This window comes from Nansenia antarctica (genome assembly GCF_963989245.1).
Source record: "Nansenia antarctica genome assembly, chromosome: 16".
Taxonomy (NCBI): Eukaryota; Metazoa; Chordata; class Actinopteri; order Argentiniformes; family Microstomatidae; genus Nansenia; species Nansenia antarctica.
The window spans coordinates 16,079,436-16,097,298 of record NC_137686.1 but is presented as its reverse complement, the minus strand read 5'-3'; the positions used below and the strand labels follow the sequence as shown (position 1 = coordinate 16,097,298).

The window sequence follows — 17,863 nt, the reverse complement described above, 5'->3', positions numbered from 1 at the left end:
ACTAATTGGCACACCCTTATTAATTCCAATTAGAAATGCAAATTAGGAGTCACATCTTTGATTAACTGGTACAAAGTTCCTTGTTGGTTTGTGAATGTCCTCCTAGACTTGTCTGTTGATGTAGCAGTATTGGGAGAGATCATAATTAACCTTAAATGCTAAAGTGAGATATTTTTAATTACTATACATTCCTCCCTCTGTGTTGCATCTCACAGTTTTGGACTCCTAACTTTAGTCTGTGGTTAAATATTATGCAAAAAACGATATGCTAATTACAGTAGATGGGCATTGGGATTCATTAGGCCTGGAATTTACATATGATCTAATTATCATTTAATGAAACTAATTACTAATATTTTAGCTAATTAAAAGCATGAGACGTCTCATTATGTTTTTGTGTGTGTGTGTGTGTGTGTGTGTGTGTGTGTGTGTGTGTGTGTGTGTGTGTGTGTGTGTGTGTGGAAGAAGGACCAAAATGGAACTGCTACACCCAGATGTATATAATGGGCTATATTTTATTTCAAATGTATTTAATCTGACATGTTGTAGTTATTTCTTTTTTTTTTTTTTATTATGTTTGCTTCAATAGTTTTAGTAGTTTAGTTTACTGGCTCCTTTTCCCTGAAGACAATTACATGTCTGCTGTCCTCTATTGGGCAATAATATAAAAGCCAAAGCTGTCTGTCTTTGGTTCAATTTTATGTTAAAATCATAGAACAAGTCTTTTGGAATAATGTTAACACATGGAAATAGAAGATTATTTATATTTAAATATTTGTAATTTATATGTTAATATTATTTAATAAGATATTAAGTAGATATTTAGTTATAATTATTTTGGGTTTGGCTGGCTCCTCTTTCCTGAAGCATGTCTACACTGCCCTCTATCGGGCAATACTATAAAAGACATAACAGCCTGTCCAGTTCAACATTTTATGTTCTAAAAAGCATGCACACCTACCTATTTCTATTTTCATACATTCATGTCTGAATAAGGTATATGAACACACAACAGCTTTGTTACTTGTGTCACTGTCACTCAAATTTTTTTTGTCAAACCAATACATAATATGCCTTCTGTTTTTCTATTTTGTATTGGTTTGACAAAGAAAAAACCCCACAGAATTGAAGAAAACACCATACAGGAGTCACTACCAGGAAGCCCTTTATTATTAGTTAGTCAACCTCACAAGCATGAACTCTACATGACCTTTATACAACATGGTTTACAGCTTTACAAAATCTGAGAACACTGAATATGTACAAAGTTGTGCAAACACAATAGTTCTCTAAAACCACAGATAAATATCGAAATCGTCTAAAAGGCAAAGGCATGCGAAGGAGGAGTAAACTTTGGTAACAAGGTAACAAAAATACTATTGGTGTAGTAGTAGACACAAAAGCATCTCATGCAACCGCATGTAAACATCTGCGACTAATTATGTTTGCAAACACCAGTTATTATGAATAGAAGGGTATCACAGTTTCTTAACCAAGCTATTAGGAATATCAAAATAAACATCAGTTGCCAACCGAAAGGTAAATACAGTACAATATCCACACAGTGCATGTCTTAGATAGGTATACATGATCACTTAATACCAAACACTTTGGTGTTTTAGCACATCTACTGTCTAAACAGGTGTTTAAACCTGTTTTTAAATGTACAGTAGTGATATCGTAAGATCAAAGGATTTGGCAGTGCATAGAAAATCTTGGGAAAACGCCAAGCTCATTTTTTCAAAAAAAATCCACTCAACAACTCTAAGGTAACTGCTACACGACTGATCCTAGATGTAAATATGCTAGCTACACCTATGCCTTCATTCACCTTAAAAAAAAAGAAAAGGTTTTTGTTTCTTTACATAATAAATTGTAATTTGAGATAAAATCTGTCTATCGATCATATAACTTTGGTTCTTATATATTCGTACAAAATATATATATAAACACCATCAATTTATCACACCACAAATCTTTTCACATCAAAAAAATCAAATAAAACCAGTTTTCCAAAAAAAACTCTGCACCACTACACGACAATGGCATTGTAACTCTATCATATCTGCCCCCTTGGCATTTTAACTCTATCATATCTGCCCCCTTGTGTGTTGATAATCAAAATTATTCTAAATGGTGGAGCAACTTTAGATATCAAACCAAAACAGCATGTAACAGCAAAGAAGATGAAAACATAACAAAACAAAATTGTCTTGTTGCCATAAAACCTTAATTTCCTCATACAAACACATTATATCAGTATATTATATCATAAATGATCAATAATATAATGAAAATGTGTGATAAATGATCATGTTATGTCTTTGGAGGCTGAGGCCGGTGTGACTGTGGTTTTGGCTCTGTGTCCACCGGGAGCCATCTTGTGGCCGCTGCTGCCGAAGCTGGGAATGTGAGCCAGGCGAAGACTCCTACCACCGTGACCCGTGGCGGTGGGGGAGGGAGAGAGGAGGGAGGAGGAGGGGGGGGAAGGAGGGGAGGAAGAGGAGGAGGTCGGGGACAGAGAGGAGGAGGAGGGCGAGGAAGAGGAGGAGGAGGAGGAGGACGAAGAGTAGAAAGAGTAGGCGCCGGAGCGGCCGTTGTGGTTCTGCGACGAGAGGGAGAGATGTTGACACTTGTCACCGAGGGAGGAGCTGGGGATTCTGGGAGGGAGGGATTTCGGATGGGTGGAGGAGTGGCTAGATGAAGGGATGAGACGACTCAAGTTGAGAAAAGGGATGAAAGACTTGTGAGAGGAGAATGAGGAAGAGGAAGGAGAGGAAGGAGTGTTAACAGGGCGGGAAGAGTGTGAGTTAGGGTCAGGAGCAGACAGGGAAGAGTGTGAGTTAGGGTTAGGAGCAGACAGCGAAGTGTGTTTGCCAGAGCTACTCTGAGGCATGGCTGGGATCTTAGAAGCAGTCGGTAAAGCAAGGAAAGAAGAAACACAGTCCCCACCACCTCTAGTACTTCTGTTAGCCTGCAAACAAAGATGTCAGGACACACAGGATGTTGAGAAAAGCAAAAGAAGGGTTGTTAATAACACAAGTAAGCATCATAATAGAAAGTTAACTCAAATATGAAAATATACACAACCAAAATAAAAGGGTAATACTGTCCACTAATTCACACATTCAAATCACAACCACATCACACACATGCAATGTTTACATTATGACATCACCACGCCACTACAGGAAGACCAATATAAAGAATACATGGATATGGGCCAACAGACGACTCAACAGTGTAGGGCTGAAAATCTCATGTTTGCTGCAATTCAATTCAAGGAGATCAAATATGTCCCTGCCAATTCCTGCCCCCATCTCCAAGTAAATGAAAGGGGCATGCCCATGGAGTGTATGGTGGACAGGAGGGTGGATGAGGGTAGAGGGAGGTTACACGGTCACAGTCAAGAAACCTGGTAGACAGGCCCTACAAAGAGGCCCCAATATGGTGAGACAGAGGACAACATACGAGGTAAGAGCTGATGGGTTTCAGGGCAGATTCAACAAACACGTCTTACTGCGTCACTCACACAGAATCTGACACGTCACGTGAACTATGAATCTCTTTTACACGATGATTACAGGACTTCCCTAAGACATGATGACAGGGGCAGTCCGATAACACAGGGTGATGATGTGTGCTGTTAACCAATCAGAGGGCAGCTCACAGTAAGACTACCTGTCTGAACTGCCTCTGAGTGTCCTGCAGCTTCTGAGCTTTGCCTGGTTTCTCTGCTGTGGGTGGCGGAGGCTGCTTGTGGGACTTGGCCGACCCAGACCCGGTCTGGGACGTCCGGGTGGAGGAGGTAGAACCACTGGTGCTCTGGAGATATTAGAAAACAGACGGAGAGAAACACACAAAAGTTGTTTATTCAACCAGGCAGGTGACTGCAACAACTAGGTTAGACAGTTTGAGGCAGACTAGCTGAGGTAGCTTGAAGCAAATAATAATAATAATAATAATTGTATTTGTATTTGTATAGCACACTGTATTTTGACAGTTCAGTACAACCATATCACAATAATAAATAGAACAACTTAAATAAAATAAAAGACAATATAATAATCAAAAAAGGAAAAAGAGTAGGAAATAAAAGTATTAGTAGTTGTAATGCTTTAGTCTTGAAACACATGGTAGCAGACATTACAGAAGACACATTTCTGTAGAGAGAGAGATAATTAATGCTTAGGTATACCAACAACCTGCACCAACACTGAGTCCATGCACGACGAACCACAACCACAATTCAAAAATGTCAAAAGGTCATGTTAGAAGACACCACAAAAATACTCTTTCCTCTCTGGATCCCAATTGATTAATTTGTTTATTGTTTGAGGTGAGCACCCAGTGTATCTGTTCTTTTGTACTTTTCTCCCTGTTTAATTTCATTTACTGTGTTTTTTAAAATTTTATTAATTACAATATTTAATTTACTTAATTTATACATTTAGCTTTTGTGCTTGTATTTTTTTTTTTTATATAAAGGGGAAAAAACCCATGTTTTTATTAAGTCATTTGTATACTTTGCATTTGTATATTCTTGTCCCTGACTTGTATGCCTTTGTTCGCCAATAAAAAAAAGATATAAAAAAAGAAGAAAAGAAGACACCACAAAAACACCATGGCAACGGAACCCTCAGGACAATCGTATCCGATGTCATCATCACGAGACAGCTTAAAGAAGCAGCTTCCCTGTTATCCCCCAAATCAGCACCAGGCAACAAACCATAGATGAACCCCTTCAGTTTAGTCAGTGGTTAGAGTGAGAGAGCGCCTCAGGGGGACTCCGGCCACCAGCGTTAGGGGGAGGGTGCAGACGGGAGCGAACTTTAAGGGAAGAGACCTGTTTCTTGGCGTTGGAGCTAGAGACGGTCAGCTGCGGAAGCTGAGGTATAGGCTGCTTACTCTGGGCCTGGGAGAGCTGAGGGGCGTGCCACAACAGAAAAAACATAGGAGTAGGCTATACTTGAATAGCAAGTGGTCCCTCAGCAGAGAGAGAGAGAAAGAAAGAGAGAGAGAGAGAGAATGCCATGTCAAACCTTAATGGGTTCTTTTTTAGGGAAAGAAAGACTATTCATTTATTCATTTTTTTATATTCATAATATTTTTCCTTTAACATGAATCAATTAATTAAAGTAAAGTAAAGTATACTGCCTTGAGCTGCTGGTCATCTTTTCTTTAACATGAACGGAAATTAAATTAAAGTGTACCTTTCTATTATCATACAATATTTCCTTGAACATGTAAACTCTATAATCATACAGTTGTCTTTCTATTAGTTGTCTCTGTCATACTGAACTGTTTGTTATCATCCTGAACTATCTCTGTTGCTCACCTCACCTCAGTTCTGTCTCTGTTGCTGTCCTGTTGTCTGTCTCTCTGTTGCTGTCCTGTTGTCTGTCTCTCTGTTGTCTGTCTCTCTGTTGCTGTCCTCTCCTGTTGTCTGTCTCTCTGTTGCTGTCCTGTTGTCTGTCTCTCTGTTGCTGTCCTGTTGTCTGTCTCTCTGTTGCTGTCCTCTCCTGTTGTCTGTCTCTCTGTTGCTTTCCTCTCCTGTTGTCTGTCTCTCTGTTGCTGTCCCCCATGTTCGCCTCAGTGCTGCTAGCAACACCCGACCCAGTGCTAACTGCTTCGTGGCTCTCACTCTCAACAACATTGGTCGTCGCAGCTGCATTATTCGATTTTTTTTTTTTACTTAGCAAGTCTCACGCATTGGCCGTGAGACACACGCATTTCAACCCGTTCACACGCCGCATTTCAACCCGTGTGTCTCACGCCCAATGCGTGAGACTTGAGAGCCCACTAATGTGCGTCCGCTTAATTTTTGCAGCTTTCTCTTACGAATTTAGCCTAGGCTATGCGTAGCCTACGTCCTGCGTGACTCAGTAAGGTAAACTGGTGAGATGAGATGCGCGAGATTTCTTCTCTCGAATCAAACTATATATAGTATATAGAAAACCTGGATTCCGCGGGCATAAAGTTGCCTCAGGAATTAATTAAAACTGCCTCGCTGTTTTGTGGGGGGGCCTCATCATTTTTTATTTTTTTGGGTATCCAATGTTAGGTGGCCGCCGTGGCCCCCTAGTGGTAGTGGCCCTAGGCTGCAGCCTAGGTAAGCCTATGCGTTAATCCGCGCATGCATATCACAATAATAAATAAAACAACTTAAATAAAATAAAAGACAATATAATAATCAAAAAAGGAAAAAGAGTAGGAAATCAAAGTATTAGTAGTTGTAATGCTTTAGTCTTGAAACACATGGTAGCAGACATTACAGAAGACACATTTCTGTAGAGAGAGATAATTAATGCTTAGGTATACCAACAACCTGCACCAACACTGAGTCCATGCACGACGAACCACAACCACAATTCAAAGCCGGTCATGTCAAAATGTCATGTTAGAAGACACCACAAAAACACCATGGCAACGGAACCCTCAGGACAATCGTATCCGATGTCATCATCACGAGACAGCTTAAAGAAGCAGCTTCCCTGTTATCCCCCAAATCAGCACCAGGCAACAAACCATAGATGAACCCCTTCAGTTTAGTCAGTGGTTAGAGTGAGAGAGCGCCTCAGGGGGACTCCGACCACCAGCGTTAGGGGGAGAGTGCAGACGGGAGCGAACTTTAAGGGAAGAGACCTGTTTCTTGGCGTTGGAGCTGGAGACGGTCAGCCGCGGAAGCTGAGGTTTAGGCTTCTTACTCTGGGCCTGGGAGAGCTGAGGGGCGTGCCTCTTGGACGGACTGCCCTCCCGCTCTCGTCTGGCTTTCCTCTTTGCCTCTTTTTCCTCTGCCTCTTTGGAGGGGCTCGGAGGCGACCCTGGGGCCAGTTTCATGTCGCCGACGGTGAGCTCCAGCTGTTTGATGGTCTCCTCCAGGCTGTTGATGGAGTCGTACGCACTCTTGCAGATCTCCTCCGTCCGGCTTTGGGAGTTGGACCGAGAGAGAGTCTTCGGCCGCGATGACCCGGGGGTGACGGGGGGAGTGACAGGGGGCGTGACAGCGGGGGTGACAGCGGGGGTGGGGTGACTGGAGTTTGCTTGGGGTTTACTAGGGATCTCAAACCTCTTGGTCTCCTTTAACGGGCCCTCCGCCTCCTCCCCTTCCTCGTACACCACCACCTGAAGGGTCTTCTTGCCCGTCTTTGTTCCTGTGCGAAGGGCCTGAGTAATCGCTGCAAGCTTGTTTTTGGGGAACTTGAATTTGAACTTTTTCTTGGCCCCTGGTTTGGTGTCGTTGGAAGGCTCTGTTTTAGACTGGTCCTGATGTTCGAGTGATTCGAGCTGTGGTTCAGTCTTCTGCTGGACGGCCAGAGCACGGGTACTGTTACCACTGGCAGTGTTTTCGGCCTCTTCACTGTTTAAACTCCTCTCTGCCTCTATCTCCTCTTTCTCCTCCTCTATTCTCGGGGGGAGGAGCCTATCCAGCTCCTCTTCACCCTCAAAAATGGTGGACAGGCGTTTGTAGGCCGAGTGGATGTCCATGGGCTCGTCGAAGATGATGATCACAGGCTTCCTGTCAAAATGGTCGACGCCACCCCCCTGCGCCTCCCCATCCCCATCCTCCTGACTGACGTTTGTGATGACATCATCGTCCACCTTGACGGTCTGGACGTCCGACCCTTTAGTGGTGATGACGAGCTCCTGGTACTCCCTGCGCGACAGCGCCTGGACCCGGGTGTTGGTGATCATGAAGGCAATGTGGTCCGAGGGCGGCGGCGGGGGCGGGCCCTCCTCCAGGTCAAGGCTCAGGCTGCTGCCCTCCTCTGTGTAGAATGCATCTCGACCTCTGGATGACCCCGTACTCTCTGATGCAGGAGACACAAGGCTGTCTGACGCCTGACCTTTACTCCCAGAAGGGACTGCTGATTTCACAGTACCGTTACTGGGGAGGGAGCCCTTTTGGGAGGGTAGAGATGTTGTTAAATCTTGCCTCTCGTTTGTACGTTTTGGAGCAGGCATCTGTTTGACCACCTCTTCTATTCGTTTTGGAGCAGGCATTTGTTTAGCCACCTCTATCTGTTTTGGTGCGGGCATCTGTTTAGCCACCTCCTCTATCTGTTTTGGTGCGGGCATCTGTTTAGCCACCTCCTCTGTCTGTTTTGGTGCGGGCATCTGTTTAGCCACCTCCTCTGTCTGTTTTGGGGCAGGCATCTGTTTAGCCACCTCCTCTGTCTGTTTTGGTGCGGGCATCTGTTTAGCCACCTCCTCCGTCTGTTCTGGGGCAGGCATCTGTTTAGCCACCTCCTCTGTCTGTTTTGGGGCAGGCATCTGTTTAGCCACCTCCTCTGTCTGTTTTGGGGCAGGCATCTGTTTAGCCACCTCCTCTGTCTGTTTTGGGGCGGGCATCTGTTTAGCCACCTCCTCTGTTCCTTCTGGAGCAGGCATCTGTTTGGTGACCTCTATACATTCTGGAGCAGGCACCTGTTTAGCCATGTCCTCTGCAGGCTTTGGAGCAGGCATATTCTTGGCCACCACTTCTTCCATCTGAACAGGACTCCTCCTGTGTTTCTCAGGTTCGGGGCTGTCGTTCTCTCCAGCCGTCTTCTGTGATGGAGGAAGACCATCATGGCTGCTCACTACTGAGGAGTCTGATACAAGAGGAGACTCGTCTACTGTTAGTAATGTTGACTGTTGGGTTAGGTCAGGAGGATTTGTGTTCGCCACCTGTGAGGGGGACAGTGTAACTGTTCCCTCCCTGCCCTCGTATTGATCATTCCCTGGCGACGAAAGCTTCTCAATGGTCATCTGTGCCGTGACGTAATACATGACCTGAAAGATATCAGGAAGATACTTTGTCAACATCAAATGTACGTACATGAAACATTACATTTGTTTCACAGTATGTAATAGTTGGAATTTGCAGTTTTGTCAGTGTCATTCAGTGTTTGTATTTGTTTAAGATTTTTTATTTATTTATTTTTTTAAGTGTACAATTTAGGGCCGGTTTTACAGACAAGGTTTAAGCCTAGTCCTGGACTAAATCACACTTTCAATGTAAAACCTCCATTGAAGATGCTTTGTAGTCTAGGATTAGGTTTAAACCTTGTCTGTGAAACCGGCCCATAGACTAGTAGAATATGGGCTACGATGGAGGAGAGAGTCTTACCCTCGGAGTGTGTGGAACAGAATCAGATCTGTCTCCGTCCGTGTTGAGCTCAGGTTTCTCCTGGTCCTGCTAGGACAGGTTATGGGGATACAGTCATTGCACAACTGCTCTATACGGGCCGGTTCCCAGGACACAGATTAAGCCTAATCCTAGACTAAAAAAGGCTCTTCAATGTAGAAGTGTGAGGGACTAGGCTTAATCTGTGTCTGGGAAAAAGTGTTTTTTTACAGGGAAAGGAGTGACAATACCATGGTACAGTATAATCATATTATTATATATTACCATTATTATATTATTATTGTAAAATATACTGTACAGAACACACAACAGAGAGCTAACAGAGGCAGCCCAGAGGGCATGCTTCTAAAACCAGGTGAATTGGTCGATGTTAAGTGGGATCCTTGGGAAGACCCTACCCCTAAACCCTAACCTTTCGCCATAACCCTAACCTTACCCTAATCATCTTAACCCTTCCCTAACAGTTTGGAAATCTCAACGTCAATGGGGTGTCACCAGAGTCGGGCCACTTATCAGTCGGGCTGCTCATTGTAATGCATGGAACGGAATGAGGAATGGTATCAAACATGCTTGTCTGACATCGTTCCTTACTCCGTTCCACGCATTACAATGAACCTGTCCTCCGATTTCTACCTCCACCAGCCTCCACTGGTCCCAAGCATCCCACCGCCCCAGGCAAAAGAGTCAAGCACAACGTGAGATACCATGTTACACCACAGAGGGAAACCTCACACCAATCACAAGAGAGACATGTTGTAAAATCCCAAGCAGTTTCATTCAGTGAGTAGAGCACAGGGAAAATGATGGAAAATGATGGAAAATGGAAATGAAATGATGTTCAAACAAATTTGGCAAAGTAATTAGGCCGACATTTTCCCCAAACCAAGAGACATTGTGTACATTTTTATTTTATTTAGAAAAACAAGTTAACGTTCCTTTAACGCCTCCAGTCAGATCTGAAAGGTTGAGTGAACGTGACAGCGAGGAGAGGACAGATAAACACACCCGACCAATCAACCAGCTCCATTCCAACAGCAACAGCCAATCACAGCAGGGAAGCAGTGTATCTTTGGCTGGTTTCCCAGACACAGATTAAGCCCAATTCTAGACTAAAATGCGTCTTAAATGGAGATTTTCTAGCGAAAATGTTATTTAGTCTAGGCTTAATCTGTGTCCGGGAAAAACTAGCCCTCAGAAGAAAACACAAGCTAAGATTTCTTCGTGGACCAGAGATAGATAGATAGATAGATAGATAGATAGATAGATAGAAAGATTAGATGCCGTTAAAGCAGCCGCTAGATCAGATTAGAGTAAGAAGCAGTACAAAGCAGTGAGTGGGTGTTAACCAGTGAACACAGGCCCCAGGTCAGCTGTTAGAAGCAGTATAAAACAGTGAGTGAGTGATAACCAATCTCCTAGGTCAGATGTCAGAAGCAGTGTAAGGGAGTGAGTGAGTGGGTGTTAGCCAGTAAGTACAGGTCTCAGATCAGCCCATAGCGTATTATGCACACAGAGGAGGTTAGTGGGCCGGCAACGATTGCACACCCATTATTACCTGAGGGTCTTTAGGGGAGGCAGAGAGCTGTGTCTCTGTCTCTATCTGTCTGGCTGGGGGCTCAACCAACCTTCTAGAAGCTACTTCTCTAACAGGGCACTTCTGAAACACCTGAGGGGAGGTCGAAGGTCACATCATACCAGGGATTAAAACACAAATAGTGGGCCGGTTTCACAGACAAGGCTTAAGCCTAGTCCTGGACTAAATCACACTTTCAAAGTAAAAATCTCCATTGAAGATGCTTTTTAGTCTAGGATTAGGCTGAAGCCTTGTCTGTGAAACCGGTCCATTGTGTTATAACTATGACATATATAAGGGGCTGTGTAGGGCGAGTACTAGGACCTCTGTCTTAAACACGGAGTTAAATACTACTGATGCTATACGATGCCTTGTCAAACATGTACTACAATGGATTTCATGAAAGCTGGCATTGTCTGTATTGCTGATAGCTTCTTCCTTCACGCAGAATCATTCTTCTATTGACCAACAGAGGGCGCCATACATACATTGTCAGAATGTTTGATCAAGGGGAGTAATGGTCTGAGTTTGCTTAGGGGATGCTAGTTTATGTCCGGACAGATGATTATGCAGACGTATATATGACAGAGCGTCTAATTAGGGTTATGGTACCTGTAGTTCCTTCATGAATATATCTTCCTCTTCTTCCTCTTCTTCCTCCTCTTCCTCATCCTCCTCCTCCTCCGCTTCCTCCTCTTGCTTGGCGGGTGCTGTGACGACGGGCGGGGTGTGTTGTGGTTTAGGCTTCACCTCTGGGGGAACTTTGGTGGGTTTAGGTGGAGAGGCCTCCTCGTCACCCTCCTGAGAGGAGGGGGTAGAAACAGTTAACAGTAGTTAATAGTTAACTATTACTATTACTACTAAATAGTTCTTAGATTATCTTTGAAAATGTCATAAATGATTTATCTAATGAAAAGAGCTGTCCAAGAATGTTGTTTGGTTAGTGAAACACTCTCTCTTTCTCACACACACACACACACACACACACACACACACACACACACACGCACACACACACACACACACACCTGTGTGGCCACAGTGTCCTTCCTGGTTGTGTAGATGACCTCTCCTGACCTCCCGGTGGTCAGCCCAGGGGACGACGGGTAAAACCTACGCGGAGGGGGCGGAGGAGGAGGGGACTTCCCCGCCTTCTCAGGACCCTCCCTCCTCTCTCTCTCCACACTGGGCTTCTTCTCCACCGCGGGCCTCATCTCCCGCTCCGCGGTGGGCCTCGTCACCTTCTCCTCCGCGGTGGGCCTCGTCACCTTCTCCTCCGCGGTGGGCCTCGTCACCTTCTCCTCCGCGGTGGGCCTGCCAGCGTTGTCAGGGCTCTGTCTCCTCTCTCTCTCTCTCTCTCGCTCCACGCTGGGCCTGCGCGGTTTCTCTACGACAGGCCTGAGTGTTCTCTCAGCACTGGCCTGGACAGGCGCCTCAGCAGCGACGGTAGATGGCTGAGGCCCTTCTGTCAGAAAACACACCGAACACACCGACAACAACAACAAAAAAGCATATTTGTTAGCCGTATTATTACCATGATCTTTATTACTATCATTATTAATATTGTTGTTGTTGTTACTGAATGCATTTGTTTTGTTTCATGAAGCGATGTCCCGGCCAATACATGTAGTGCGGAGCATAATATTGTATTGAATTAATATTGTATTGATTAATATAATATTGAAGTGTAGATTAGAATGTTTTTTTATAATAGGGTTGGGATATTGAGATAGGGACGGATATTTGGATAGTCATATCACAATTAAGAAATTGCCAATAATAATCGACTCAAAACTGAACCTGTCACCCTCCAGTAGTTCCCTACCTGGCAGTGATGCCTCAGGCAGGGGGGTGTCCACCTCATCTGGTACTGGCAGGGTAGGGGGCTGGTCTGGGAGGGGCTGGGAGAGAGGCTCTGGAGGAGGGGGAGAGTTAGCTGTCTGTCCTGGAGCGGGAGGAGAGGGTGAGGGAGAGGGCGGGGCTACAGGAGGAGAGGGAGAGATAGAGGGTTGGGCTGGGAGAGGAGAGGGGGAGGGAGAGGGCTGAGCTGGAGGAGGAGGAGGAGACGGAGAGGGAGAGGGCTGGGCTGGAGGAGGAGGAGGAGGAGGGGGAGGAGAGGGAGAGGGCTGGGCTGGGGGAGGAGAGGGACAGGGAGAGGCCTGGGGTGGAGGAGGAGCAGGAGAGGTAGCCTCCCCCAACTCTTTGATCTCCAGGTCAGGGATGGAGCTCATCATGGAGGCCTGGGCCTCCTGGAGGAGCTGGTCATAGTCTGCCCGGGTGGAGGTGGCACCGCTGGGCCTGGCCTCCTGCTCCAGGTCCCTCTCTGCTGCCTGTGGTGGAGAGAGTCACGTTTTACAGAGCTATCCTAGAAATCCCATATCTGCAATTGATTGAGTTGAGGCACCGGGACTAGGCTTAATCTGCGTCCTTAATCTGTAATCTGACGATGTAAAACTGTTCCCTACCTCAGGGTCCTGTTTGATGCTGGCCCTGCTGGTAAGACTCTCCTCCAGCAGGGGGGGCTGTGTAGCGGTCTCAGTGCTACTGGTAGCGGGGGCTGCTCCTGGTCCCTCCCCCCGCCACGGGACCACCCTCTTCTGCACGGCGGGGCTACTCTCACGGCTGCGGGGGCTCACCTTCATAGAAATAGAATAGAACTCATAGAACAGACATTCCCCATTCAAATCAACATCATTGACGATTTGACTGGCGGCCATCTTTGGTGCACCATCTGGACGTTTTAACGCTTCAATACAGCTTTATTAACAACCACGTCGACTGACATTACAATATTGAACTGATGTGTGGTGTTATGACTGAAAAGAAATAAACAATTGATAATAATAATAATAAGAAGAAGAATCATCGTGATAATAATCAGAATCGTTATCACAAACAATTACTCCCAAAACGGACATTAAGTTATATTACCGTGCTCACCTTGGCCACGGTGGGGGTGTCGCGGCTGCGGGTGGGGGTCAGCGGGGGGCTGGGGTGGTGGTGGTGGTGGGGCAGGGCCGCAGAGTGTTGGCACGGAGGCATCGTCACGGGCGAGCTCTTCACGCGGTGAACGACGCCCGGGGAGACGGGCGAGGTCTCGGGCCGGGCGGTGAGGTCGTGGAGCTGGGTGAGGGGTGGCGGTCTGACGGAGGAGCGGGGCTGGGGTTTGGGGGACTCCTGAGAGTCGGGGGGTTTCAGGGGAGTTGGGGGGAGATGGGGGGTCTCTGCAGCCTCCGCACCCTCTGGTGTGGCTGAGTGGGCCGCTCCAGACTCAGGGACTTGGGGATGGCTCTCTGTCACACATCTGGAGATGACACAGAACACACACAGCTGGATTTGACTATTTGATCTAAACACACTGGTTTTTCTGACTACCGGTATCTACCCAACACAGCTTCATTTGACTATCTACACACTCAGGTTTGCTATGGCACAGCCTATATGCCTTGTCTGTACAGCAATTGTTCCAAAAATGGTTCTAAACACTTTCAAACTATTCATACATTCATTCATTCAATACCTTTTTAAAAAAATCAGTTATGAACAGTTATGAATACACTACACCAATCCACAATGAAAATGATCTACAGTCCATCCTAATAAACCATAACCAACATGCAAGGTGATTATGTTAGAACCAATGGTTCTCAAGCCTAATGGCCCATAGGAGCAGGACCCTATCTCCTGTTTCAGCATGAAGTGGCTTGATGTACAAATACAGCCCCTGGACATGACGCTGGTATCTTAGCCCCAATCCAACCCTTAATGCTGAGTGCCATTTATTATAGTCTTTGGTATGACTCGGCCGGGGATCGAACTCACAACCTCCCAATCTCAGGGCGGACACTCTAACCACAAGGCCACTGAGCTTGTTGAGTGTGTCGTATGAACAGTACAATACCTCCTCAGGCCGCTCAGCGCCTCGGTCAGGGCCTTCACCCTCTTCAGCATGGTGTCCATCTTGTGAGGCTCTTCCTTCAGGAAGCGCACGGCCTCCACCTCCACCCTCAGCACCGTCCGCATCTTCCCCTGCAGTCCCGGGAACTCACCTGGGAGAGGAGGGATGAACATGCTTGTGTGACACATTCTAGGGTTTTGGTCCGCATGTCGGCAACCAATCAAAATGTTCAGACTTTTATTTTTTAACACAGAAATCGATTTCAACGTTGTTGAGAATCACAGCACAAACTCGCTAGTAAAGCCAAAATATTGTAATGCAATGGATTCTGTGAGTAATCCCCACTACTACCTAGTTAACTGTCTATAACACTACATTACATTGTTAGCAGGCTCACAAAACAAGCTGTGTTCATTGACTAGCGAGTGTGTCATTGATTTTCATCAACGCTGAAATGTATTTAACATTTTCAGAATAAAAGTCCGAACTTCCTGACTTGTTCCCGGTTTCACCAGCTGCTTAACAACAAATACATTTGTCTGAGTAAGTCAATCATCTATCTATCAGTCATCGTAAGAAAAAGTAATCTATGCTATGACCAGGGGCCATTGGTAATTACCCTGCTAGAAGAAGCGACACCTACAGGGCGTGGCCTGGGCATTAACACACCCCTTTAGCCCCTACTCACTAGATACCCATATAGACCTGAGAATTTAATAGGTATGAACAAGATGGTGAGACATTCCACCCAGCCAATCAGAGATGAGCATCTTGCTTATGCCTATTCATTTCTTTCAGATATACAGTACACAAATGTAGGTGCAATAGGCCTGTACCACTTTTACATTACAATTTTGGCATTTAACAGACGCCTTTATCCAAAGCGACAACAAATACATTTGATTAAGTAAGTGAATCATCTATCCATCAGTAATCTATGCTTGGACCAGGGGCCATTGTCTGTCAAAATGCTAGAAGAAGGAAGATGTCCCACCCCTCTGTACCAAGGCCCCTTCCTCCTTGCTAGCCTTTAGCGTTAGCCCCAGTGCTACATGCTCACCTTTGAGCCCGGCCAGGGCCTCCCCCACACTCCTCAGGTTGACCGCACCCTCCTCCACATCCCTCAGGGTGATTGACAGGTGTCCGGGGCCGGGGGCGGAGTCTGCACTCAACCTGTCCACGTACTCCTCCAACTCCCTGAGACACACAGAGTCAGAGTCAGAATCAGAATGACGTTTATTGTTACATCCCATTATCTAAGTATAAAAGAGTACAATTCTTAGGCTGATGAAGACAGATAAGACGAGACGACTGAGCAATATAATGATAGAAATATTAATAAGAAATAATAGAAATAGAAATGGAAATAACATGAGTATTGCACTGAAGTAGCAGTAGATGGTAGAGGTAGTATTGGAATAAAGTGCCTGTGTGCGTGGATTGTGCTTACAGTTCAATAGTCACTAGTTCTTAGTATGTTTGTTCTTAAGGCTAATTGCTCGGTGGAAAAGCTGTTGTTTAGCCCCGGGTTTTGGACCCGAGGCTATAGTACCGTTTTTTGCGCGTCAGCACAAACACAAACACAAACACAGACACAGACACAAACACAAACACAAACACAGACACAGACACAAACACAGACACAGACACAAACACAAACACAGACACAGACACAGACACAAACACAGACACAGACACAGACACAAACACAAACACAAACACAGACACAGACACAGACACAAACACAAACACAGACACAGACACAGACACAGACACAGACACAGACACAAACACAGACACAGACACAGACACAGACACAGACACAAACACAGACACAAACACAAACACAAACACAGACACAAACACAGACACAGACACAGACACAAACACAGACACAGACACAAACACTTCAGCTCACGACAGCCGAGAGAACACAATTTCTACATCCACCGCCTCCCCTGATATAGTGCATACACAATACACTGTACCCATGTCTTTGGGAAAAGAAAAAGCACCACGCTAAAATCATTAAACAAAATGCAATAATCAGCACTGGACATCAGGTGGCAGCATAACCTTTAGACCTAAAACTGGCAGCTGTACTTTTTTGGAAAATGTGTAAAATATCAACGACAGATGTGATGGCGGAAACTGTTGAAGGCAAAATCAATGATGTCAACAAAATAACTGCTAATCATTAACTTACAATAGATAAATTATAAAAAAAAAGTAACAAAGTCAATCCAGATCAGATTTAAATATATAACAACAGGGTTCTAAATGAGAAACAATGAGCAAGAACACGGAACCTTTATTATATAATTTCTCCTAAGTATTATTAAGAGGGAGCTAATCTCTCATGACAGGGGGACAACTAGGATACTTGTCAAAACCTGTTCAACACGCTCCAGGGCTGTCTGTTGACAAAAGTCTGACATGACAGGAAAAAGTATTGTCACGTGACACACAAATTACCTTCTTCACAAAAAGGTGTCTTTAAAGACCGGTTATGGAGAGTGACACGTTAGAAGGTAGAAATGTGTTTTATAGAATATAATAATAATTCCGTACCATGGATTACAATGAGCCAAATCCTCTGATTTCGACCTCCACCAGCCTCCACTTCAGTGAACACACCCCAGGCGTGTGTGTGCGCATAATATAGTGGGCATGAGTCATTTCCTCTTTGTGGGAATAATAACAAGGACAAGGACATGAACCTTCATGGGGGATTCTCTGTAGTGTCACAGCTGAAGCCACAGCCACAGCTACCGAGCAAGCACATGCATGTCCCTAACACTGCACGTCCCTGAACTATAAACCACAGCAAGCGTGGGAGAGAGTCAAAAGATTTAAATTATGGATGAACTCTCAACCACACCAATGCCAACAACGATGCTCGATTCAGATCCGACAAGATATCAAGTTATACGCACCCAGTCATGATTTACACTTACTGAGATCACGCCTTTGGACGATTGCCGTAAGCCTAACAACAGCCAGAAGGCAAGCTACAGTTGGCCCATTAGCAAGATATTGCTGCAGCTAATTATCTCTTTTATCAGCATGTGTTCCACATAGGCTAAAAACTACAGAGATTTGAACTAGTGACACAGACAGTACCAGAGTACAGAGATGTGTTCCACAATAGTTCTAGAACACAGACAGCCTAGAGTCCTAGACTAAGAGACTAATTAGCAGTTCTCTGTCATGACATGAATGAATGAATGAATGAATGGTCTTTATTGTCATTGATATAGTA

At 45.2% G+C, this 17,863-nt stretch overlaps 1 protein-coding gene across 1 annotated transcript in view; it reads right to left on the bottom strand.

Annotated features, from left to right (window-relative positions):
- Positions 1-2,311: 2,311 nt before the first annotated feature.
- LOC308172000 (sickle tail protein homolog) overlaps positions 2,312-17,863 on the bottom strand; it is a gene marked incomplete at both ends in the record, with an annotated part of 49,277 nt that continues 33,725 nt past the window's right edge. Inside the window, 13 exons of the mRNA XM_080546910.1 lie at positions 2,312-2,605; positions 3,682-3,825; positions 4,847-4,924; positions 6,646-8,775; positions 9,113-9,181; positions 11,454-11,504; positions 11,732-12,168; positions 12,529-12,643; positions 12,893-13,033; positions 13,169-13,339; positions 13,644-14,007; positions 14,605-14,752; positions 15,662-15,798. Coding sequence (XP_080403036.1) covers positions 2,312-2,605; positions 3,682-3,825; positions 4,847-4,924; positions 6,646-8,775; positions 9,113-9,181; positions 11,454-11,504; positions 11,732-12,168; positions 12,529-12,643; positions 12,893-13,033; positions 13,169-13,339; positions 13,644-14,007; positions 14,605-14,752; positions 15,662-15,798 — 4,279 coding nt within the window. The remainder of the gene's footprint in view (positions 2,606-3,681; positions 3,826-4,846; positions 4,925-6,645; positions 8,776-9,112; positions 9,182-11,453; positions 11,505-11,731; positions 12,169-12,528; positions 12,644-12,892; positions 13,034-13,168; positions 13,340-13,643; positions 14,008-14,604; positions 14,753-15,661; positions 15,799-17,863) is intronic.